This window comes from Balaenoptera musculus, chromosome 20 (genome assembly GCF_009873245.2).
Source record: "Balaenoptera musculus isolate JJ_BM4_2016_0621 chromosome 20, mBalMus1.pri.v3, whole genome shotgun sequence".
NCBI lineage: Eukaryota > Metazoa > Chordata > Mammalia > Artiodactyla > Balaenopteridae > Balaenoptera > Balaenoptera musculus.
The window spans coordinates 38,407,527-38,431,716 of record NC_045804.1 but is presented as its reverse complement, the minus strand read 5'-3'; the positions used below and the strand labels follow the sequence as shown (position 1 = coordinate 38,431,716).

At 47.9% G+C, this 24,190-nt stretch overlaps 1 protein-coding gene across 5 annotated transcripts in view; it reads left to right on the top strand.

Annotated features, from left to right (window-relative positions):
* Positions 1-24,190, top strand: part of HNF1B (HNF1 homeobox B) — a 53,957-nt gene that overhangs the window by 3,144 nt on the left and 26,623 nt on the right. For 3 of the 5 annotated variants that reach the window (XM_036835843.1, XM_036835841.1, XM_036835842.1), the window contains exons 2-4: positions 2,029-2,228; positions 6,961-7,147; positions 8,604-8,839. In XM_036835843.1, the coding sequence (XP_036691738.1) occupies positions 2,029-2,228; positions 6,961-7,147; positions 8,604-8,839 (623 nt within the window). Of the gene's footprint in view, positions 1-2,028; positions 2,229-6,882; positions 7,148-8,603; positions 8,840-24,190 lie in introns of all 5 variants that reach the window. The other 2 variants (XM_036835839.1, XM_036835840.1) reach the window with 1 other exon arrangement.

Genomic DNA, 24,190 nt, shown 5'->3' with positions numbered 1-24,190 from the left:
CCAACTCTGGTCCTTCAATGCGGGCTGAAAGATTTGCTATCGTTTATAAGGTTTTACTGGTTTGTTTGTTTTTTTTTTAACCTTCCCAATTGTTAAGCTAATTCACTCTTAACGGAATCATTCGCTCTTAGAACATTACACTATTTCAGTTAGGTTTCTTAGACACACGAAATAAATACAAGTAAAAACATATTAAACAAAACCAAAAAAGTCAAAGAATCTGTTGAAGCAGCGTTAACTTTTAAAATCCAAATACTTTTTCTAACTTTCGAAGCTATTGTTGGTATCCGTTGAAGGTGTTTTTCTACCCTAAAAATATCTGTGGAAATATTCACCAGAAATAAGATTTTAAATGAGCTCTGATGTTTACACGGGTATGTGCAAAATGTTACATTACTTTCCTCTTACTCAAGGTGAATTCTCCATGCTTGAAACCGGGACGCAGTTCCTCATTTTTTGTTCCTGTTGTTACTTCATTATGTTGTATTACATGGAAGTACCTTTATAAATATTTGAGAAATATATTAAGCTATATGTAATTAATCTTGTTTGCATTTCTCAAAACATGTCTGCCAAAGCCTGTGTTTTCATAAATTTAATATTAAAGACTTGCTAAAATGATCACAATCTTTCAAATGCTTACAAAAATCTCAGTTTAATTACTAGATTTTTAAAAATTAATTACACAAACATAACTTTAGTTGACATATTATAAATACCATTTAGAAATAAATCGGTTATTTCATTTGCAACACTGTAAATGTTGCTTTTCAGCATTGTTTTTTATTACCTCTGAAACTAATTTTTCCCTTCACTTTTTTTCATGTTCTGTCAGGCTATTATATACATCAACATACAGTAAAGGGATGCTGTTTTTTTTTTTAAGTTAAATATGTAGCTGCATTAAACAAATAGTATATGTGGATGTATTGCTTCTTGAATATTTTTGTTCTATACTGTGCACTGTTTTCTTAATTTCTGCTTTCAATTATATCTCTCACTTTTTTTTTTCCCCTCCCCCTATATCTCTCACTTTTAAGTCACCTATTCAGTAAGCAAGAAAAGATATTGGCAAAGTTGAAAACATTTGGAATAAATTCAAAGGCACTAATACAGTGTTCTAAAGAAGCTTTTTGCATTACCTGTGTTTATGAGAAATGTAAGTCCTTATCCCAAGCTTAAAATGTATGAGAAAGATTAACTTCCAGACACTCTTACCCTGTCAGAGGAGAAATGTAAGAATACAAGAAAACATCGCATTTGGAATCATTCATATCTTACTCAGAAATTGAAATTATTCTCCCTCCGTTTGGTCTTATTTGAGAGGCGGGGCTGTGAAGATTTTTTTTTTTTTTTTTTTTTTTTAACTTTACTGGCCTCAACTCAGTGCAGCGATTCTTCAGCCCCAGGGAGGAACATCATTTCTTAAAACTTTTCTGAAACTCTGAAAACTGTTTAACATTTGGCTAAGAAGTCCTCCTTGCTTCTCAGGAGGTGGACACAAAAGTTCTACTCCTGTTTTATAAGACAAGAAACGGAGACACCCATTCTGAAGGAAAATAATGGGGGAGCAGTCCAGGTGAACTTAGAGATTCTGCCCTCTGTCACTGTCGGATCAGCCAGCCCAGCCCCAAGCTAATGGCACCTCCACTGTCCAGCGGGCCTCTTGCCGTTGTTTAAGTCTCTCACATTCCAGGAAAGTGAAGGAAAGCAAAATAAAGCAGGAACTTCTCTTTCTGCTTCCCAAGAGAGAGTGCTGGGGTGCTTTCCCATTCCTGAAGCAGGGAAATCATCTTCCTCTTTGCCCTCCTAATCTCAGATGAAAGGGATGGAGTACACTATATAGGAGCTTTCATCTCCTCTTTTGTTTAGGTTCTATGTTGGCCTCTCCCCAGGATGTAACTTGGACAGGAGGAGAAACAGGGGAAGGTCAGAGTTTTACACAGAGTTTAGGTAAAACCTCTAGAAAGAGGGTCTTTCTCCCCGACCTCTTCTACCAGCGTCCTAACCATCTGCTTATCTGTCTAGCGAGGACCCTTGGAGGGCTGCCAAAATGATCAAGGGCTACATGCAGCAACACAACATCCCCCAGAGGGAGGTGGTCGACGTCACCGGCCTGAACCAGTCACACCTCTCCCAGCACCTCAACAAGGGCACCCCTATGAAGACCCAGAAGCGCGCCGCCCTGTACACCTGGTACGTCCGAAAGCAACGGGAGATCCTCCGACGTAAGTGCTTTCATCCTGCCTCTGCCTCAGCCAGGAGTGACCTTTGCCCTAACTCTGACCCCTGTGGAATGCCTCAGTTTCCTCTTCATCAACAAGGTCTGCGTAGCACTTGGCAAATATAAGGAAGCTGGCATGTGGATCTGGCCTTCAGAGCTGCTGCACAATGGGTTGACTTACATCATTTTCTTCTCCCACGATCCCCTAGTACCCAGCCAGTTGCTTTGACAAGCCCTTCAGTGTGTGCAGTGCACCTTGAATATTTTGGTCCCTGCTTCCAACATCTTTCTCTTTGAAACCAAGTGGGTAACAGTGGAGTATCGTCCCCAAAGTAAGCCAAGCATCTCCCCTTGATACATGACCATGGATCAGTTTCCAAGGAAGACATTTAGTAGCAATCAATAATATTGATCACCATTATCATTATTTTCCTCTTCTCTGAAAAGAGTATAAAAAATAGAAGGCATTTGTATATATATAGATGTATTCAGAACCTGATCCTGTTATTTGGGAGGGTTGGGTAGGGGGGTGCAACTGAGTTCTGAAGCAACTTAAGATGCTTGCTCACATTTACCAGAATCGGTAGAGTTTTGAGACCCCCCAGCCAGTGAGCCTATCGGAGGAAGAAGCTGCTTCTAGCTAAAGCAGGACACACTAAAAGTGTCTGCATTTGCAACTCTGACCCATGAATTCTTGTCATTCCCATTGTCATTCCCAAATTTCCTTTTTGTCCCAAGATTTCTTCTACCCAATAACACAAAGATTTTTGTTTTGAAGTCTAGGGAAGTTTGAACTGCCTTTCAATGATAAGAGTATCAGTGACCTACTGTTTTTACTTTAGGAAGGTATACTTTTACATTACACTTTGATTATTTCGATCCAGCCCTTTTTCTAGGAAAAATTTATATGAGCTTTCACTCCTCCCACACACTATCCTCTGGGCCGTGGGCTTCTCTGTCAAGATATGAGTTTCTACCACTTTCTGGGCAGGGTTTTTCCCCTCTCACTGGAGGGCTACTTTTTAAAATCACTCTTGTTTTCTGTCACACACTGACCTGAAGTGATTGTTTCAGTATTTATTGTCTCAATGTCTGTGGGCTGGAAAGGACTTCAAGGTGGAGGGAAAGGGTTTAAGGGTTCATCTCATATTGTGGTGGTTCGCTCTTTTGTTGGAAGCAGTAGATGGGTAGGTTAGAAGAAGCAAAGTGAGAGCTCTTTGCTACTGAGGGGAAGAGGCCCCTTTTAAACTCTGGGATGATCCACCATCCATGGTGCCTAGGTCTTTAAGAATTTGTGTGTCTGACATGAAGCAACTCCCTGTAATTCCTGGAAAGCCCAAGAAAATTTTTCAGGAGCCACAGTCTCCAAAGGCCAGAGAACCCTTGGGACACACCCTCATTCCAATACAAGCCTCAGGCAGCATCTCCAGTTTGAGCTACCTCTCTGTGTGCCATGGGATTTCCCTCAGAAAGGAGAAGGAGGACAGCCGGAAGCTTCTAAAAAGACAAAAGTCCCAAAAAGTTTCTCAAGATGCTTGAGAATGACATTTTGCAAAAATGTATGACAGTCTCTGCAAAGGATTTTAAAATTATTATTATTGTTTTAAAGTCCCATGAGGCATAAAGCTTACAAAGCATCCCTTCATTCTGTAAATATTGTATGAGCACCTATGAGGTGCCAAGCACTTGCTGGGCTGTGAGATACACAGGTCCTTTTCTCCAGGGATTTACAACCTAATGAGGGAGATGAGATGTTTGAAAAAATAATGACAGCTGCTTCCTAAGAGTTGTTATAAAAGTATACACAAGGGGCAGCAGAGGAATTGCTAAATTGCCTAGAGACATCACGGAGGGCTTCCTAGAGGAGGCGACATTTCAACCAATTCTTAAAGGATGAATATAAGACATGCACGCATGGGATAAAATATAGGAAGTGAGATGAATAAAAGAGGGACACAAGTGAACGTGGCAAGTGGTAAGAGAGAGTGGGGAAGATAAAAAAAGATGACACATGATAAATTTTCTTGAGAAACTAAAAATAATAAATGGTAATATTCATGAACCCATCTGTGCAGATAGAATCTCCTTGTCCAGGCTGGCTCCTGAGCCTGTAAAGAGGTTGCCGAAGCCAACTTCTCCAAGTTCATTTTTATGGGCAATGAACGTTTTCTGTGCCCCTCCCCCAATTAATCTGGAAGGAAGTGGGGGAGAGTTGGTGGTGGATGGAGGACATGGGGGAGTCTAGTTCTTCAAAATGGGCAGCCAACAGCCAGAGGCAGCCACATAGTGTGGGCAACTGCGGGCGTGTCTCGCACCCACCACAGGCAGAACTTCAGGAGTCAGTTCAGTTACCTCTACCCAAGGCCAGTTGGAAGGTTTTGTGGGTGTGTTGTTTGGGTTTTGTTTCAAGCGAGAGGTGATGCATATGGTGCATCACCATGCATATGCATGGTGATGCAATGGTTATGAGTTTAGCGTCTACAGGTTGGGTTCACGTCCTGGCTCCCGCCCCAAGCCCATGCAACTTTAACTGGTCTGAACCTTAATCTCTTCATCTGTAAAACGGAGATAACAATACTTCTTGCACAGAGAGGTGTGAGAATTAGATGAAGGGATACATTTGGAGGATTCTGAATAATACCTCACTGTAGAAATGGTTCAATAAATGTTCCCTGTGATGACATCTGTTCACATCAAATGAGGAACCTCAAACTGATCCTGGGTCCTTGGGATCATCCATACTGGCTCTGGCTATTATTCATGGTAACTCCACAGGGCCACAGGGAGGAGAGGAGTCACTGAGACAGACACCCACTGAGAAGGGGACTTCCTTCTCCCACTGTGATCCTCCCCAAAGTCACTGTACTTAGATGGCTGCTATGAAGACCAAATAATATAGGAAGTGTAAAAGCACTTTGAAAAGTATAACTTCCGTAGGAACTTGGGTGATTGTCATTATCATCACCGTTATCCTGACTAGGGGCAGATGTTCTAAAAGACCATTTAGTGCCCGTAGGTCTTCACCCAGTCCCATTCCACAGGCGGGGAAGCTGAGGGACCAGGAATTAAGGAACTTGGTTGGGGCCCTACATTATTTCATTGAGTCAGTGACTTCCTGCCAGTAAATTTGGCAGAGACATTCTCAGGTATCTAAAGGAATTGTTGGGAACCAGTGAAAACAGAGCCCTAAGTAGCCTGAGAATCATCCAAAGTGGGTGGGGCCCAAATCAAAGGCCCCAGTGACACGTTCAGTCCATCTACCTGGGAGACAGCTCGTTAACTTGGCTGATCAGCAACTGGTTAAACAAAGGCCAACACCACCTGCATCTGGGGTCCAGGCTTGTTAGGGGCCCACGGCTCCTTGTGATGGACCAAAATGGAAATGGATCCTTAGATGGTAGTAAGTTCCCCATTGCTGGAGGTGGATGGGCTGGAAGGCCACGTGGTAGGGTGTTGTGGACGGGATTCAAGCACTAAGTAGTGGCCTGACTTTGGACCTTGAGGATTTTCTGAGACCTGTGGGGATGACTCCAGGAACCAAGGAAGAAAAACATCAAGGTCCAGAACCCAGGGACCAGGAGTTAGGAGATGAATCCGTTACGTGTCCTTGTTCAGCAGGGTCCTTGGCCTCTATGCTTGTTCATCTGTAAAATGGAATTAATCACCCTGATGAACCCTTTTTCACGCACATGTGAGGAGGAGGACAATGAGGCTGCCTCTTCCATGAGCAGATATCAAATCTCATCGCAGCCACAAAGGCTAGGGAGTCACCGTCAGGCGAATTGCCGTCTTTCATTCATTCATTCAACCAAAATATATTGAGGGTCACAGTGTGCCTGGGTCCTGGGAATTGGACTGACAAGGGACATCATGCCATCTATATTTACCTTTCTCCAACTCATTAAATGCCATTCCCAGGAAGGTCCTGTGTTTGCTACCTCCTGCATTTCCCATCTTTCAAATGTGAGGGCAGGTCTGTAAGACCTTTCCCTCTTGGGCTGTTTCCCTCCTAAATGGACCCCTGGACACACACACACACACACACACACCATTGCCTCGGAAATGATCTGAGCTCTAAAGAGCTTCTTCTCTTTCCAATACAAAGGTCCAGTTATATTTATTTCAAAGCAGTAGTCAAAAGATTTGGGGTTTGGGATTTTTCAAAGAGCGTTAACACTATAATGTTGATCCCTAGGAATTATGAGGAGAGCGGTGGGGGGAGGTATTTTCAGCCTCTGAACACTTTGTCTAAGTGCAAATTGTACTTTTGAGCATTTTTTCCCCTAGACCTGAGACTTGATAGAGTTCATCTCCCTGACATCAAAACACAAGAGTTCAGGATTCAGAGTGTTGCTTCATGTCTGAGAACCAGTGAGCCAATGAAATAATAATAATAATAAATTGTCCTGCAAACAATGGTCGGCCACGTTTGAGCTCCTCCAAAGAAAGGAAAGGGGTGGCTTTGGTGGAGCCAACAGAAGTGGGCAGTGAGGGGCCTGAGCCGAGCCTACCCCCTGCACCCCCGTCCGCAGTAACAGCAGATCCCAAAGCTCAGGGGAGAGGAATAAAGGTGGTTTTTTTTCCATTGGTCTATCTGTCTGTGTGTCTGCTGAGTGAAGGCTACAGACCCTATCAAATCTACTCCTTTCTCTTTTCAGAATTCAACCAGACAGTCCAGAGTTCTGGAAATTTGACAGACAAAAGCAGTCAGGATCAGCTGCTGTTTCTCTTTCCAGAGTTCAGTCAACAGAGCCAGGGGCCTGGGCAGTCCGATGATGCCTGCTCTGAGCCCACCAACAAGAAGATGCGTCGCAACCGGTTCAAATGGGGGCCCGCGTCCCAGCAAATCTTGTACCAGGCCTACGACCGGCAAAAGAACCCCAGCAAGGAAGAGAGGGAGGCCTTAGTGGAGGAGTGCAACAGGTAACACCACCAGAAGCTCACCCGAGCAGGCAGGCAAGCACATGGACCCGAGCCTCCATCCCCTCAGTCCTGGAATATTGAGACATTAGTTATCCAGATAAGTGGCCAAATCAGGGTTTCCCAAAGTGTGTTCCACAGGACCCTCATTTCAAGCCATTAATAAATCAGTTTGAGAAGCATCATTCTGCATACTTCCTCTTAGGGAGTCACGGCATACATTAATATTTTAAAGGCTCTGAGAAGTCCTGCAGTCAAGAAACCCACTTCACTTTGCTGAATTGGTTGTTAACCATGGGAGGTCTCTCTGTGGTATACCCCTATGAACTATTATCCCAGAGAATGCTGGAGAATGCTGGTCTAAAATATGATGCCAATGAAGGGAGAATCATGTGTTTGACCTCCCTTACAGACCAGGGAAAAGCTATCCCTTAGCCACAGACTGGCTTTGGCCTCGACCAAATGTTGTACACACATTGGTTCAAAGGAAACTTAGCAGGAGAGCAAGAATTACTCAGATCTTCCCTCCACTCTGCCCACAATGATTAGAGTTCTTTTTGTAGAGTTCATTTGTTCTTAACGACATGGAATTTTAAAGAAAACTATTAGAAATCCTCAAGATATATTTTTGCTTCATTCCTGCCCCATCCGCCCTGACTCCAACCTTGACTTTTTAAAAAATCTGCTCTTTGCTCTGGTTAAGACCTCTCTCTGGGCTGGACTGCCTCTGGCAGTGGGAGGATACAGCCAGGGAGGTCAGGCTGGGGAGTGGGGAGGCGAAACGATCCGCCCGTACATGTCACAGCGTCCTCCTCTGTGCTCTGGCCCCCTGCTGATGAGAAGGACCCCCCAGTATCCACTGGTGTCTAAGAATCTCTCTCACGCCTGGCACTGGGGTTTCATCAGCAGTGATCAAACTAGAGACCAGCCGTCTTTTGCGTGTCCTCATTTATACCTCACCCAGCCTGCCCCTTGGAGGGGGTTCTGCTGTGTGAATAAGGAATCTCGCTTCCCTGGTACCTGGGTGGGATGTCCAAACCCCAGAGGACCAGAAGTCGTTTCAGGGTGCTTTGGAAGGGCTTAGACAGAGCCGGGAGCTTGCCTTTTATAGGGTGGGAAGAATAACCACATCAGGAGGAGTCAGGAGGCCCACCTGGACCTTCTCCCTGAGCTGCCTGCCCCCCGGCTTCCTCTCTTTTTCAGGAGCCACACCAGAGGCTGCGCCCCTGACTCCCGGGGCAGCGAGCCTGCTCCAGACCTGTGTTCCGCCCCACTCCCACCGTCTCATCAGATAACTACATGGGCTGGCCTTTTCTCAGGACAGGCTTTCCCCCACTCTATCCGTGGCCTCTTCGCCCTCCTTGCCAAGGCCCCCCGTGATTGTGCGTCTGGGGCCAAACGCCGGCGGGCCAGCCCCGGGCCGCCCTTGCTCACCACCTCCCCTCCCTCCTGTTCTCAGGGCGGAATGTTTGCAGCGAGGTGTCTCCCCCTCCAAGGCCCACGGCCTGGGCTCCAACCTGGTCACTGAGGTCCGCGTCTACAACTGGTTCGCGAACCGCAGGAAGGAGGAGGCATTCCGGCAGAAGCTGGCCATGGACGCCTACAGCTCCAGCCAGACGCACGGCCTGAACCCGCTGCTCTCCCACGGCTCCCCCCCGCACCAGCCCAGCACCTCCCCTCCCAACAAGCTGCCAGGTAAGCCGGGCCCCAGCGCCTCGGCGACCCGACCCTCCGGCTTCTCCCCACGGCGCTCAGGGTATCTCAGAGGAGGCAGTGCTTTGGGATGGTCCTAGGGCTGGCCTCCTCCTGCTGCTGGAATATTCTCGTGAGAAGAGCGTGTGGCTCTGGTTGGCTTTGCTCTGACTCCTTGCTCGGCCTCCAGGGAGCCCTCCGCCCGCCTCGTTCTTCTCCAGGCTCCTCTCTTCTGCCCGTGCGGCTGCTGACTCAGCGGGTCAGGGCCACCACCGGGTGAGACGGAGCAGAGGCTGCCTCGCGGGTGTGCCCGGTCCACGCCGCAGGCAGAGGGCTCGCCTCCTCCACCCCATCCAGGTGCATCCCCGGGGCTCTGTCCAGCTGCCGCGGGAGGAGCCCAGGGCCCTCTGGGGAAGGGCCACTCTGCTTGTTGGCGTCTGTGCTCCGCCAGAGTTAGGGCAGGGCGGGTCACTTGAAATCTTGGCGGTGATGAGTTGGCCAAAATTGGTTGAGTACGTAGGTGTGCTGCCGTGTGCCAGGCCCCGGCCGGGATTAGGTGCCTCTGCTCTGGGCGGTGGGCTTGGCAGGATGGAAGCCTACACCTTCCTGGTGGGAAAGCACCCGCATAGGCTGAGGACTGCGGCAGGCATAGGCTGGGGATGGGATGAGTACATCTTCCCCTGGGGCTTCGTGCTCCCAGGAGAGCCGGCTTCCCGGAGTGGATGTGTTTACTGAGGTCGGTTTGGTGCCTGTGTAGACAGACTACGGCACAGTCTGCTGCCTGCTCCGGGGAAGGGTTTGCAGAAGGAGAGCCGAGCACTATTTCTAACTCGGGGGACGGTTCTGAAACTGCTCGTCCCCTCGCCTGCTGGTTGCCCTTCTGATGGGAGAGGCCTGAGACCTGGGCGCTGACCTAAGTGCTGGGGGCACAGGCTCAGAGCCAGCAGCTGGGCCGTCTCCAAGCATCTGTTCCACACTGCACCCCATCCCCCCAGCATGACCCCTTCAAGTGTCTCTGGGAGCCTGCTACTGTCCAGCGTGAAGCCTGGGGGGCCAGGGAGGGGAGCTTTTCTGGGTCCCGCTGCCACAGAAGGGGAGGGCTCGGCCACACGGGAAGAAAGTTGGGGTTACTCTTGAGAGGCAGAGAAGCCTCCAGATGAACACTGGCCTGACGGCAAAGTAACGTGCCCCTGTGCAGTAGTAATCCTTGGAGCTGGAGCGGGGAGCTCCGGGGGGCGTGGCTGGGGTTAGGGGCGTTACTGAGAAGACAATGGCTATTGTGCTGGGACCTGTGATCTCCACACCAAAGTCAGGGAGCCTGCAAGCCAAACAAAGGCCCGGCAGCTTTCTGACAAGCTGGGGTTGTGGTGAGGTCACCAGGCAGTTGTTGGCTTAGGCATTCTGTATGGTGACAGGAGACCCAGAGAGGCGGGGCTGGAGGGGCTGGAGCAGGTACTAGGGACAGGGCAGGGGTCGGGCGGGAAACACGGCCCTGAGACACCACCGAGCCGTCTGAGGAGGCGTATCCCACTGGAAGTGGATTCTCTAGGGTCCCCGGAAGTCGCAACCTTTTTAAAAATCAGTGATTAGAACCGGGAGAAACTTGGAAGAAGGAAACTTAGGCCCAGAAAGAGGTAGTGACTTTGCAGAGTTCCACAGGGCGACAGTAGCCAAACAAGGGCTAGAACCCAGGCCTGCCGATTCCCACCCTGTACTTTCCTGCAGCACAGACACGCGCTGAGTCCGGGCACCACGTCAGTGATGAGTAAGACACGCACGCGTCCCTGCCCCTGGGGGCTTATGGTCTTGTTGGGAAGACCTCCTGCTGGCGTAGAGTCCCTAGAACTGGCTGGGGATCAAGGTTATCGTTGGGGGGTTTGTGCGTCTTTCTAGCTATTTATGGAGCAATAATTATGGGCCACTGTGTATTTTCAGTGGCTACCTCCCCCTCTCCGTTAATTTCCATTCAGGGTTCATCAAAATAGTCCCGGGACTGATTCTCTGGACTTAGTTTTGAATCCTGGTTCTAACCTGGTTCTAATTCCCATAACTGCAGCGTGGCCAGTTCACATAACTTCTCTGAGTCTGAGTTTCCTGTCTGTAAAATGGAGATATAGTACCCACCTCATAGGGGCCATGTGAGAATTAAACGAGAGAGTGTGTAAACACCATCTTTCCCAATAAACCATAACTACTATTATCATTATTATTATCACAGAAGGCTAAACAAGCGGCAGTGGAAAGAGTGACGGGCAGCAGAAATCTATTTCCTTTTCAATTTCATACACGGGCCTTGTTCCTAAGAGGCAGTGAGGTGTGTTCTGGGGCTGGGGTGCAAATGCTGGGATCAGGCCCTGCCCCCCTCGCAGGCTGCTGCTGGAGGCAGCGCATGGGCTGTGACAGGCTCCTAGGAAGTGCGCCCAGGGCCAGCCAGACGGCAGGCTGAAGCCCGGCGCTCAGGGAAGGTTTGATCTGAACTTCTCACGATATATTTCCCATCACGGTCCTTACAACCAAGGTATGGTCTCCAAGTAAGCCCCAAACCTACCTGGCTGCAGAAAAGAGCTCTGTGGTGGCCGAGGAGAAGCCAACAGCCGGAGTCAGCACTAGCAACCTCTAAGGCTGAGCTGGGGAGATGAGGTCCCCACCCCCTCCCCACTTTCCCCTCCAAACACCAGTCTCTGAGCCAGGAGGACAGGAGGCACCTTTGAGACAAATCTTTCCCTTGACCCCTCTTCCTGGAGAGGAGAGCATCCCTTCTGTACCTGAGCCCCTTCCCTCCCGGCCACGCTTACGGTGCTGTGGCCCACTTGCCCACGGTGACCACAGTGTGACCCTGGTCCTGGAATGTCCAGCACAATAGGAGTGGCAGGAGGAGCCCTTTGCCTCTGTCAGCAGAGGCTGATTGGTTACAAGGTGCCCTACAAACACACTGTCAGCAGAATCAGCTGTTTTCAGCGTTGCCCCTCCCGACTTTACAATCACACGCCAGCATGCAGCCCAGGGTTGTCATGGCTTTGTCTTCCTCATGCATGCTTAATTGACAATTAAGTTGGGGCTTTGAACCAGCCTGGCTGCCTCTGATGGGGCTTCGTCTTTCCAGTGAGTGTCACAGGGGCACCCTTTGTTTGCTCTTCTTGGGGGCCTGGAGTTACTGTAGCAGGCTGCGGGCAGCCATTTATCTTCAGCCGGGAAGGCCTTTATCTGCACCCCCCCCATCCCAGCTCTCGCCAGCAGGAGCTGTCCCTGGTTATAGGCCCTGTGACAGCCCATTCTGAGGCCTTTGAGCAGGCCCGGAGTGATGGCCCCGACCTCCCTTCTGGAGCGGAATCAAGAGAAAGGCCCCCCAAAGGTCAGAGAGCAGGGCTGTGGCCAGGAAGCAGACTGGTTGGAGACTGGTATCTGTATTGATCAGCCCAAGGAGGAGGAAGTTGGCATGGGTTGGAAGCTGGGCTAGCCTTGGCCCAAGCCCTGGGATCCGCTGCACGATCTGTGGTGGCCTTGCGTACTGTCCCCTTTGCTCCAGTCTGTGGCAAACTCGCCTGGTCGCCTCCAGCAAACTCACCTGGCCGCCTTGCGACAGCAAGGAAGGGGCAGAGGTCTTCATCAGCCTTCATTCACCCGACACCTAATGTCCTCCCTCTTGTATCATCTTTCGAGAAGGAGATAGAGGCTCATTCTCCTAGTAAGAAAGTGAGGCCCAGAGGCGAGAACAAGCCCTACCAGGATAACCTTTGGATGTCCTGAGCCACACAGCCTCTTTATCCAAGAAGAGGAGACGTTTATTTCTGTGGCTGCTTACGCCTCACTCCCGTCAAATTCTACTCCTCCCTCTCCAAGCCCAGGGGCTGTGATTGCCCCCATGGTCAGATCAGAGCTTGAGGACCTGAGAATCCAGCCTCCTGCCTCCCCCCGAACCCCTCTTACAGCTCCTCCTAACTTGCCTGCAGAAATCTAACCCTGGGTCTTAGACAAACCAGACTCTGGGCCAGGATATCATGTGGTCGCTGTGGTTTTCCCTGACACTGGAATCTGCAGAACCCAAGGAAATCTCAAAAGTGCCCAGTGGCGGGGTCGTGAGGAAATTTGAATAATCAGAACACCTAGTGCTGATCGAGCGCTTCCTGGGTACCAGGCCCTGGGCTGAGTACATGCATCATCTTATTTAATCCTCACAGCTTTGTAGGGTAGACACCATCCATAACCTTACCCTTATTTTACAATCAAGGAAGGTGAGATATTTCATATGTCAGTAATTTGCCCAAGTTCATATAGTTTGTAAGTGGCAGAGTGAGCTGTTACACACTGACTATCACTTTGCTTTATGCAGATGTTAAGGACTTTCAGGCATGGAAATCAACACACACACACACACACACACACACACACACACACACACACAATCCTCCCACAGTTCCTTCTTCTCCTATATTCTTACTGTTCCCCTCTGAATGACAAAGGGGCTTTGCGAGGTGGGTTAAGGGTGGGGTCTCCCAGTCTGGCTAGTTTGCTGCTTCTGCCTCCCTCTCAACCTCCCCCCGCCACCAGCTGTTGCCCCTGACCAAGGTGGATTCTGTGCCCTGCCCAGGGAAGAAATCAAAGCCCCCTCTTTCACAACCCCATCCCCATCTGGGTGGGGATTTGAACTGCCCTTGCAGTCGGCACTGTCTGGGGCACTAAATGCCTTAACAACTTAATGGGGCTTCTGAGACAGTGCAGGCACCTCAGCTCACCTCTGGAGCCCCGCCCACTCCCTGGGCAGCAGACGAGTGCAGGGGGTTTATGAGGGCAGTCGTAAAAATATTCATCTCCGCAGCAAAGATCCCCACAGTAAATAAGCCCCATTGTCCCTAAGTAGCAGGTTCTTTGAGTTCAGAAGAGAAACAGATCCTGCCTTGAGTCATCTGCTGTTTTAGAAAACACATTTTATACTGATTTGGAGTTCCACGGTGACCACGGCTCCAATGTTCTCCTTGTAGGGACTTTATCTGACTGCCATTTTATCTGTTGAATTCGAAGGTCATTTTATCTCGCGGGTACCACCCCATCGGCTGCCACTAGATTGGGGAAGACAATCAGGATATTAATGAGCTTAAGAGGCCCAGCCTTCAGAGCATTCTGCTGGCAACCTCCCCCTGAGAGCAGACCAACCCTGGTCTGCATACAAAGAAAGCCGGCTGCCCTGGCTGGTGGGACTCCAGCCTCCTCACAAAGGGGCCAAGGAGATACCGGAGTTCTATCACTGAAGGTAGCCCTACCTGCGTGCCTAATCCCCCTGAAGGACCCTTAGAGAATTCAAGGACTCCTTGATGCCTCCTGTCCGATCTAAGGAGGAAGGAAGCTGTCTGCAAGCACGTTGCCCCAGCCCGCAAGTTATGGGAGAAGTGTCCTTGGAGTCTGTTTGTTGAAGGTTTGATGGAAACTGACAAGAACTGGGAGAGAATTAAGCACCAAAGGTGCAGAGAGAGAGAGGCAGAGAGCTATGCAAGGGTCTATGACGCTAACTGCTGGCCGGGAAGCCACAAGATCTAACACAAACGGGGAGAGGGGAAAAAATATATATATATGAAACGTATAAAAGTAAATATATATGAAACATATATATATACGAAACATAGCCCCAAAATAAAGTCAAATACATTCAATCCTGTTTATCATCCTAGCTGTGCATAAGAACTCTAGTATAGGGGATGGCAAACTTTCTGTAACGAACTAGATAGTGACTATTTTAGGCTTTTCAGGCCATACTGTCTCAGTCACAGCTGCTCAGCTCTGCCTTTGGAGAACAAAAGCAGCCGTGGACCATATGTGAACGAATGACCATGGCTGTCTTCTAGTAAACTTCACTGGTGGGGATTGAAATTTGAATTTCCTACTATTTTCGCATATCACAAGATATTCTTTTTTTATTTTTAAAAACTATTTAAAAATGTGAAAACCATTCTGAGCTCGTGGGTCATACAAAAACAGGCTGCTTGGCCTGCAGACCACAGTTTGCTGACCCGTGCTCTAGGACAACAGTTCCTAAATCTCGCCACCTCTTAGAATCAACTGGGGGACTTCCAAAAATCCCAGTGCCTGGGCTGTACCATAGATGCCTGACCGTCAACAGTACCGACATTGAATATATGCTAAAGATACTCTGGGGAAATGCTGTTATAAATCCAAGTGGGCATAGCAACAAAGTCATGGGTATGGAGGTCGACCTGAATCCCAACCTCAACTTGGCCACTGATCAGCTGTGTGACTCTGGACTCTGGGCCTCAGTTTCTCAGTGCATAAAATGGAGACACCCGCTCATGCAGATGTGGGAAGGATTAAATGAGATAACATATGCAAAGCACCCCAGATGTAGCAGGCTCTCATAAATGGTACCTATTACCATAACTTGCAGAGCCTAGTGGTTTGGGTTTCTTTTTCCTCTTTACCTCTGTTCCTCTTATAGGTTTATTTCAACCTCAATTTTGAGATGATTTGAGTAGTTCTACTAGATACTCATCTTGATGGTTGCAGTAGACTCAGGCTGGCTTCTTGTAGTAATTGAGTCTCAAGCAGGCTCTCATGCTTCCAGGAAGGACTGCTCTGTGACATCCATAAGGCATTTGCAAGTGCCATATCCAGTGCCACAGGCTTTCAGTGCAAAGACACTAAACAGTGAGAGAAAGCTGGGAGGGGCCGTGGATGGTGGAGGGGATGGCAGGTCATGACCATGTAGCAAGGTCAGGTACGTAAGATGACCCTGAATTTCCTGTACCTAATAAGGCATTTCTCTCCTTTAATGAAAGGAGGTGTGAGTACCCCTGCTCGTTGGTAATTAGCCCTGGGAACCTGCCACTTAGAGAGGGTGTGGTACTTTCCTGCTGGAGGCCAAATCTGAGACGCTTCATGACCTTTGTTCTTAGGAAGGAAGCTCCCCCAAACTTCACGCAAAAGAGCAGTAAGAAGGGGTGGGGTAGACACGATTCCTGCAGTGAACGCAGGAAACCTCAGATGCTCCTGAGGGCTGATTTTCTGGAAGCGACGTTCCTCTACCTGAGAGCAGGCATCTGCTTAAGATACCTCCCCAGCACCCTCTGTTCTGGTTTCAGCAGCCCCGTCCAAAGCACCCCTGTGTGAGTTCAGCCACGGAGGGGCTGACCAGCGAGGCTCAGTCTCTCTAGTGCTCTCAGGACGTCAAGAAATTTCTCAGGACGTGTACACTGCATGTCCCTCCCAAGTTGGAGACACACCATGCATGCAGATGATCTTTAGCATTTAATGACTTTCCCAAGGGAAATCCACATCCCCCAGGCGAGCTGGTCACAGGCAGTCCATTGCCAGGACCACACTCAGATGGGTGTGTCTGGGTAGCAAGGTGTAGCACCCCAAACAGGCTTGGGCTTGAACTGTGGTTCTGTCCCTGTCTGGCAGTGTGGCCTCAAACAAGTTACTTAGCCTCTTTGAACCTCAGTTTCTTCATCCATAAAATAGGGACCGTAATACCTATCTCCTTCAGACTACTGAGGGGCTTAAAGGTGATAAAATGCACCCAGTGCCCCCGCACAGTGCCTGACCCAGAGGGGTTATTAGGTTGACTCAGGAACCCTCAGGGCGTCAAGAGAGAGGAAGAGCTTTGGTTCTCCCTGGGTTCTTGACAAGGCTGTGGTTTGCAGTTTCACCCTGGAAGAGTTTCCCTTTTTATGAACCCTGCTTTTCATCTGAGACATCAGGAACAGTGAAACCCAAGTATTGACAAGATCTGTGGTTCTCAGATCTCCTTCCCAGGCCACATGTAAGGCATCTGGGGAGCTTATTAAAAGTACCCATGTCTCCCCTATCCACACCTTTTAGAATCAGAATTTGGAACAAGGGGTCAGGCATGGGAAGTTTCAACAAACTCCCTAAGAGATGTGGATATGCAATCAGGGCTGGACATCATAGGCTAGATGGGAGAAGGCTAGAGTCTCAAGGGGTTGGCGACAGTCCTGATGGTCCCCTGCTGAAGTAAAAGCGATGAGGCAGCTGGGCTGAGGGCCCCAGACTCAGATCCAGGAGCCCTGAGGCACTGAGGAGCAGGGGTGACCTTGGGCAAATCACTTAATTTCTCCGGGAGTCTGGCAAATGAGACCTTTCAGCTCTGACAGGTTATTATTTGGACACTGGGGCCCAGGGCTCTGCTGTTTGAAGTAGCAGAGGGAGCTTTGCCATTGTGATACTTTATTGTTAAACTCATCATCTGTCTCTCTCCCTCCTGGTCTCCCTCACTCCCTCACTTCTTCCCCATTTCAGGAACTGTGTGCCTTCCACCTTTATTAGGGACCATTAGAGCTTTACAGCACCAGCAGATTGGGTGGGGCCAGTCACAATAAACAGATTTAAAATGGGTATAAACGAGGCACCTATAACTGCTGGAGGTTAACACTTTCAGGGCCTTTGAGTGGCAGCCTGACTGCCCAGGCCTTCTGGCCCTGCCCGCCACAGGGTGCCTCTCTCCAGTCGGCACCTGTTGGATCAGGCTGGCAATGAAGCCCAGTGAGTCCTTGCTCAGCAAGGATGGAAAACCTCTGAACAGCATCTCCCATAGGAGAACATCAGTTTGCACGGTGAGCACAAAATAGGTGCTTCATTTATCTCAAGATGTCTTACGGATGGAAACAGAAATGAGCCTTCTCCTCCTTCGTCTTGAGAATCCCACTGCCAGGTGGAGTGTAGGGTTTGCATTCCTACCTGTCAAAGACAGAGAAAAAAACCAAGAAAGTCTTATTCTCGCCATGAAAAAGGTAGTCCCTGAAGTCTCTAAAAATCCAGCTCCTATGGCTTTTTTTTTTTTTTTTTTTTTTTTTTTTTTTGGCTTTTTTCACCACTGAGTCTCTAGCCCAAAGCCCCGTGCCTGGCACATGGTAGACCTTTCATATATTTGTGGAATGACAACCTCTCTTGTAGAGGGCTTCCTGTTCAAAAGCTTCATGCATAAATCCCCTGCTTCATAAGTGTGTTATTCACTTTCAAGCTGAGCATGGAATTAGTTTCATTCTACATAACTTATGTACATATTATTATGTAAAGCATATTCTCCCCTTTCCAGAAACAAGTCATTCAGCTCCACCTCCATGAATACTGCTTAACTAAAGTATGCAGTTCACCAAAAGATCCCTCAACGTTAAATGCTATCAGGAAGTTTTCAAGGAACATGTTATTATTCTTTCTCCCTTGTGTTCTACTAATTTAGCTTCTCCTTGTTTAGTGTATTAGCTGAGTTTAGATTACTAGTTCAGTTCAGTTCTACTAGATTACTTCCTTTTTTAAAAACAGTTTTTATTGGAGTATGGTTGATTTACAATGTTGTGTTAGTTTCAGGTGTGCAGCAAAGTGAATCAGTTATATATACACATATATCCACTCTTTTTTTAGATTCTTTTCCCATATAGGCCATTACGGAGTATTGAGTAGAGTTCCCTGTGCTGTACAGTAGGCCCTTATTAGTTATCTATTCTATATATAGTAGTGTGTATATGTCAACCCCAGTCTCCCAATTTATCCCTCCTCTCCCTCCCTTACCCCCTGCTGACCATAAGTTTGTTTTCTACATAAGTTTTGTTTCTTATCTGTTTTGTAGATAAGTTCATTTGTACCCTTTTTTTAGATTCCACACATAAGTGATATCATATGATATTTGTCCTTCTCTGTCTGACTTACTTCACTCTAGATTACTTCCTTTTATAATCTCTTACCAGCATCCTTTGGGCAAGCAAAGAGCAAGAATTACTCTTCCTGAGTTTCTACTGAGCAACTGAGGACTAGAAAAGGGATTGGACTTATTGCAAATCAGTCATTTGGAGAAACGGGAAGGAAACTCCCCAGGTCCAGGCTGCCACCAGGTCTCTGGGGTGATCCCTAAGCATGTTACTGGTGCTCCTGGTCAATGGAAGCCAGTGATCATCCAGCTTGCAAGGTATCAGTGCCCAACACACGCTGCTCCCTGGGACCAGCATCCATGAGCCTGCCGGGTGATCAGTGGCTATCTGTCATGATGATGGTGATGATGATGATGATAATGATGCTGGAGCTGCCCACCACGACAGTGATGAAGAGGCTGAGGTCTGGCCGGGCAAGCTCCCATAATGAGGCGGCTCTGACACCTGCCAGGCCTCCAGGGATCTTCCCCCCGGGTACCACTTCCCAGTAGGGTCCTGCTTATGAATAGGTCGCAGTGGAAAACCTCCCTCTTCTAAGGCAATTTTATTAGCCCTTCAGTCACAATACAGATGTCTGTTTATGGGACCTCACTTTTATGTGGACACCCAGTGGCTCAGTCTGCTGATGACTTTATAGCCTTCCCCATTCCCCAGACCCACTAGAAGCATCATCATTCTCCTCGTCAGCCAAGCCTAGGGGCCTTTGTTGCAGCCGCATTACCCCTGCCTGCAAAGGCAGCCTCTCAGAAAAGACACCCCAGGAGCCAGACGGTGGCAGGGCTGTGTCTGCCCGCACAGACTTTCGGCCTAACGATGTCCATCATTAACCCTTCTTAGTTTTACCCTAGATTCCTTTGGAGAAAGGCGTTTGAGTTGCTCAGGTTGCCACAGTAAATCCCCAGTAATTGATCCTCCTGACCTCCAAATAAACCCAAGGGGCCTAAAACTGGGTTCTAACATGGCAAGTCTAAATTTGGGGCTCCCACCAGCAGCCCAAACACTTTAGAAATGGTCAGCCCATCAGGACCCTAGGTAATGGGTATGTTCTTAGGCCTCAGGAAGTAGGGAATGGGTAGGTCCTTGCAGGCATCCCACTGACCCTTTACACTCTGGATAAAGCACTGTCCAAGGTGTCCGGTGCGGAAAGGAAGAGCTGCGACGTCATACTTACTCCTCAGCACCCCCACCTCGCACCTTCCAACATGAAGTTGCTGAAATGCATCCATGCTATCTCTTCATTTTGATTAGATTTTAATCTCTCTTTCTCCTCTCTCCTTCTCTGCTACTCCTCCTTAAAAATACATGCCTCCCGTCAACCTCAGAAAACCCGGGAGATCAGAGAATAATATACCATTGTCACTTCTCCACTGCTCAGTCAGAGTTGAAGTGCAGGTCATTCATTCATTCATCACATGCTCTTATCGAGGGGGCAGAGCATAGTCTGTACAAGGTGCTGAGGAAGGAGATCATGGAGAAGACAGATGAGGTCCTGCCCTCACTGGGCTTACATTCCAGTGAGAGATGCAGCCAAGAAAACAAATGAAATCATTTCAAACTATTAGTGCGTCACGATGGGAGGCTCAGGATATGTGGAGTCAGTGTGGGGCTATCGGGAAAGAGGGAGAGGGGCCAGCTTCGGGATACTACTGCTTTGCTGGGAGACCCTTAGCAAGAGATGGTGGAAATGACTTCTTCCTCTCTGAACCTCAGTGTTCCACTCTGTCAAATGGGCATCTGGGACACATTGAGAAGCAGACTGTGTAAAACACTTACAGAGGTGAGGACCTCTCAAGTACTCGAGGGGTGGCTGGGTTTCTTTCACCTGCAGCAGCATCTCCTGGCTGAAGTGTTCGTTGCAAACCCTCTCTTGTTTGCCTGCAGAAACCAGCTCTCTGCTAAGGAGCAGGCGTGGTAGCCGAGATGGGCTTAGTGGGAAGGACAGGCAGCCCTTTCTACCTCCCCACATGTGCCATTTTTTCAGGTGCACATTCATTTCTGTTCTCAGCCAAGATGCTTTTGATGGAAGCCTTTGTCTTTTCTTGGTTACATTTGCTTTGATTTTTATAAGAAAACCAGTTTGTGGGCTTCCCTCAAGTATCACTCAACTTTTACTCCTTGAGTTCAAGAATGTTTACCGTCCCCGCAGGCCTGTCTGTGTTTCTCCTCTTATGAATTGGGCTCCTAACTAAGCCACCTCGGGTAGAAAGAGATCTGGAATTGAAACCAGCCCCATGTTTAAACTGCTTTCATCTTGCCTCAGATTTTTCCTCCCAGGCTTTCAGATTTTTAGTCTCCTCAACTCTTGGCAAACATTCATCTTTATCCTCAGAGAGAAGGAAATATTAATAAGAATCGGCAATAGTCCTGCGTGACCAATGAGGAAACTGAGGCAGCAGTGCCAGCTTATTTGAAAGCTTTCATTTTTGGAGTTCCCAGTTTCAAGCTGGGGGAATTGTTCACATTCTTTTATCCTAAATGAGTATCTTAAGAAGTTCTCTAGACTGAATCATATGTGTCTCTGCCTCTCTCCTTAAGAAAGTGACTCGTTTGGGGGAAATGGGGAAGTGGGTTTATAAGGATGCAGTACTGGACCCAGCAAGACTGGCCTAATTCCTCCTGGTGCCCCTACCCCCAAACCTCTGTTTTGGCTTCATAAGAAAGACAGCTCTGTCTACTTATAATTGATGGACACGGTTGTTTCCTTTTTGGAAGAGCTTTCTCCTCTGCACTCTCCCTCCTGCTTGATTTTAAATTCCCAGTTTCCAGACCTGACAGTGCTGGGCTGCACTCTGCGTGAGGTTAGGAACACAGGGGAAGAATGTGTGTGACAGAGCCCCGGCCGGTTGAGTAATGTTTACTCTGTTGGTGGCTGGGACGCTCACTCGAGCTGGCAGCGGTCCACCAGCCAGAGGAACATTCCTGCATTATCAGGGATGGGAGATTGGCTTTGAAATGTCAAGAGTGAAAGGCAGCCCACCAGATTCTGGGTGCAGCTCACAGACCCCAGTGAAAGGGACCCCCAGGCTTCAGGCTCAAAGGCCACGTGAGGTCAAGCTGAGCCTCCCACTGCCCAGGAGACCCCCACCTCCCTCTTTGCTTCTTTCTAAAAGAGCAATTCTGGTCATGCTTTCTGGGCTGACGCTGCTGTTCTGTTTGCCCAGCATTTTCTTTCTCAGGAAAAACCAGTGCTTCTCTAACCTTATTTTATTCATTCATTATTCTGGCTTCCGAGGAACGGAGATCTGTATGCCCATTTTACAGATAAAAATGCCAAGGCCCAGAAGTTGACTGGCCCAGAATCATCAGAGAGTCAAAGCAGAGAGATAGAGTATGAATTTAAAGTGGCTGGACACTGGTGCCCAGTTGATTTCTGGAGTTGTGGAATTGGGGTCTCAGCTGGTTGGTTTTTTTTTTTAGCCACACCACATGGCTTGCAGGATCTTAGCTCACCAACCAGGGATTGAACCCGGGCCATGGCAGTGAAAGCGCCAAGTCCTAACCACTGGACAACCAGGGAACTCCCTCAGCTGGTTTTTTTAAACCACTGTTTAAAGTTGAAGTGTAGTTAATTTACAGTGTTGTATTTGTTAGTTTCAGGTGTACAGCAAAGTGATTCGGTTATACATATATATTCTTTTTCAGATTCTTTTCCTTTATAGGTTATTACAAAATATTGAGTATAGTTCCCTGTGCTATACAATAGGTCCTTGTTGTTTATCTCTTTTATATATAGTAGTGTGTATTTTTTTTTAATATTTACTTATTTATTTATTTATTTGGCTGCACTGGGTCTCAGATGCGGCACACGGGATCTTCGTTGCCTCGTGCGGGATCTTTAGTTGCGGCACGCGAACTCTTAGTTGTGGCATGTGGGATCTAGTTCCCTGACCAGGGATCCAAGCCGGGCCCCCTGCATTGGAAATGTGGAGTCTTAGCCACTGGACCACCAGGGAAGTCCCATAGTAGTGTGTATATGTTAATCCCAAACTCCTAAGCTGTTTTTTGAAGCTCGTAGAGAGCTGGATTAGATACCCAGGGCTCTATGGGGTAGTCCAAGCCCCTGAAGCACAGGTTTCTGAAAAGTTTCTGTGGTTAATTACACCCTGGGCAGCTCCTCTCTGGGGTCCTCCTGGGAGGCAGTTGCTTCCATCTTTGAACACAGGGGCACAGTCAGTCCTATAGAACCCAACATACCCATCATAAAAACCACCGTGCTTTTCAAGGTCACACAATAAAAACCACAGGGCTTATGGGAAAAAAATGGGGTTAAAGGCACAATACTCCAAAACTTTGTCATTGACAGCTTTTGAAAAAGATAAGAATCTAATAAAAACATTAGCAGAGTTTTACACCTGTTAAATGCTTAAGAAATACGTAAACACTGTACAACAATAAATATGGCACTTTACCTTGAGAAAGTCCTAAGGTTTGCCCATTGAACTGAACATCAGAAGGGTTGCAGCTGGTGAGTTATTGTGAGATGGGGGCTGGATGTGTCTTACAGTACATGCAGTGAACTAATGGTAGCTGGTAGATGTTTGACGAGTGTGAGAGTGTGTGTCTGTGTGTGTGTGTGTGTGTGTGCATTTAGTGTATTCCTATGTGAATGGATAAACAAGTTCCTACTGTATAGCACAGGGAACTATATTCAATATCCTGGGATAAACCATAATGGAAAAGAATATAAAGAAGAATGTATATATGTGTATAACTGAATCACTTTGCTGTACAGCAGAAACTAACACAATGTTGTAAATCAACTATACTTCAATTTTTTAAAAAACTAAAAAAAAAAAAAAAAAAAGCAATTGTAGTATATTCCTCTGTGGCTCCATTCAGCTGGGTGCAGATTTCTGAATCCCTCAAATATGAAATTCATGTTGTACTCAAGTTATTCCCTATTATATCAGTAGAGTTGGAACCAATCCACACTTTTAATACCAATATTACCGCAGAACTGACTGTATTTTCTCCTTCTGCCCGAAGGGATACTCCCTTGTTCTCTGGGGCAAGGATCCTCAAAGCATCTAAGGGCTTATTCCCTCATTCAATGAATATTCACACATCAGCCCCTCTGCTAGGCTCTGAGGATGCACTAATGAGTAAAAAGCCATCTCTTTAAGAGGGAGAGAGAAGGAAACATATCATGAGAGCATTTTAGTGCAGGGTGACCAGCTCCTGCTCTAAGAGTCTCTACTGTATGTAAAATGCAAAGGATGGAGCAGATAACTACCAGGATGAATCAAGGAGAGCTTCACAGAAGAGGCGACATTTAGCCCTTTTAAATGATGGGACATGGAGAAGAAGGGAAGAGTTCTCCAGGCACAGGGAACAGCATAAGCAAAGGCACAGAGGCAGGAGATGGCAGGGTCTGGGTGAGGAGTGGCAGGGCTCTGACATGGCTGTATGGAATGTGGTGACAGATGATACCAATAAGGCAGACTGGAGTCACAACGGCCCAATACTGCCGTTCAGGTGCTGGGGCTTTTCCAGAAGGCAGTGAGGAGCAGCGTTAGGTTTCCAAACAGTGCAGTGACATGGTGCAATTTTGTTCTAGAAAGAAATCTCAACCTGCCGTAGTGTGAAGAGTGCCCTGGATTGGGTGCTGGTACAGGAAGGCAGGGTATGGAGAAGCTGGCTTCTGGAACCATAAGCTTCCTTCATGTTTTGTCACTTCTGA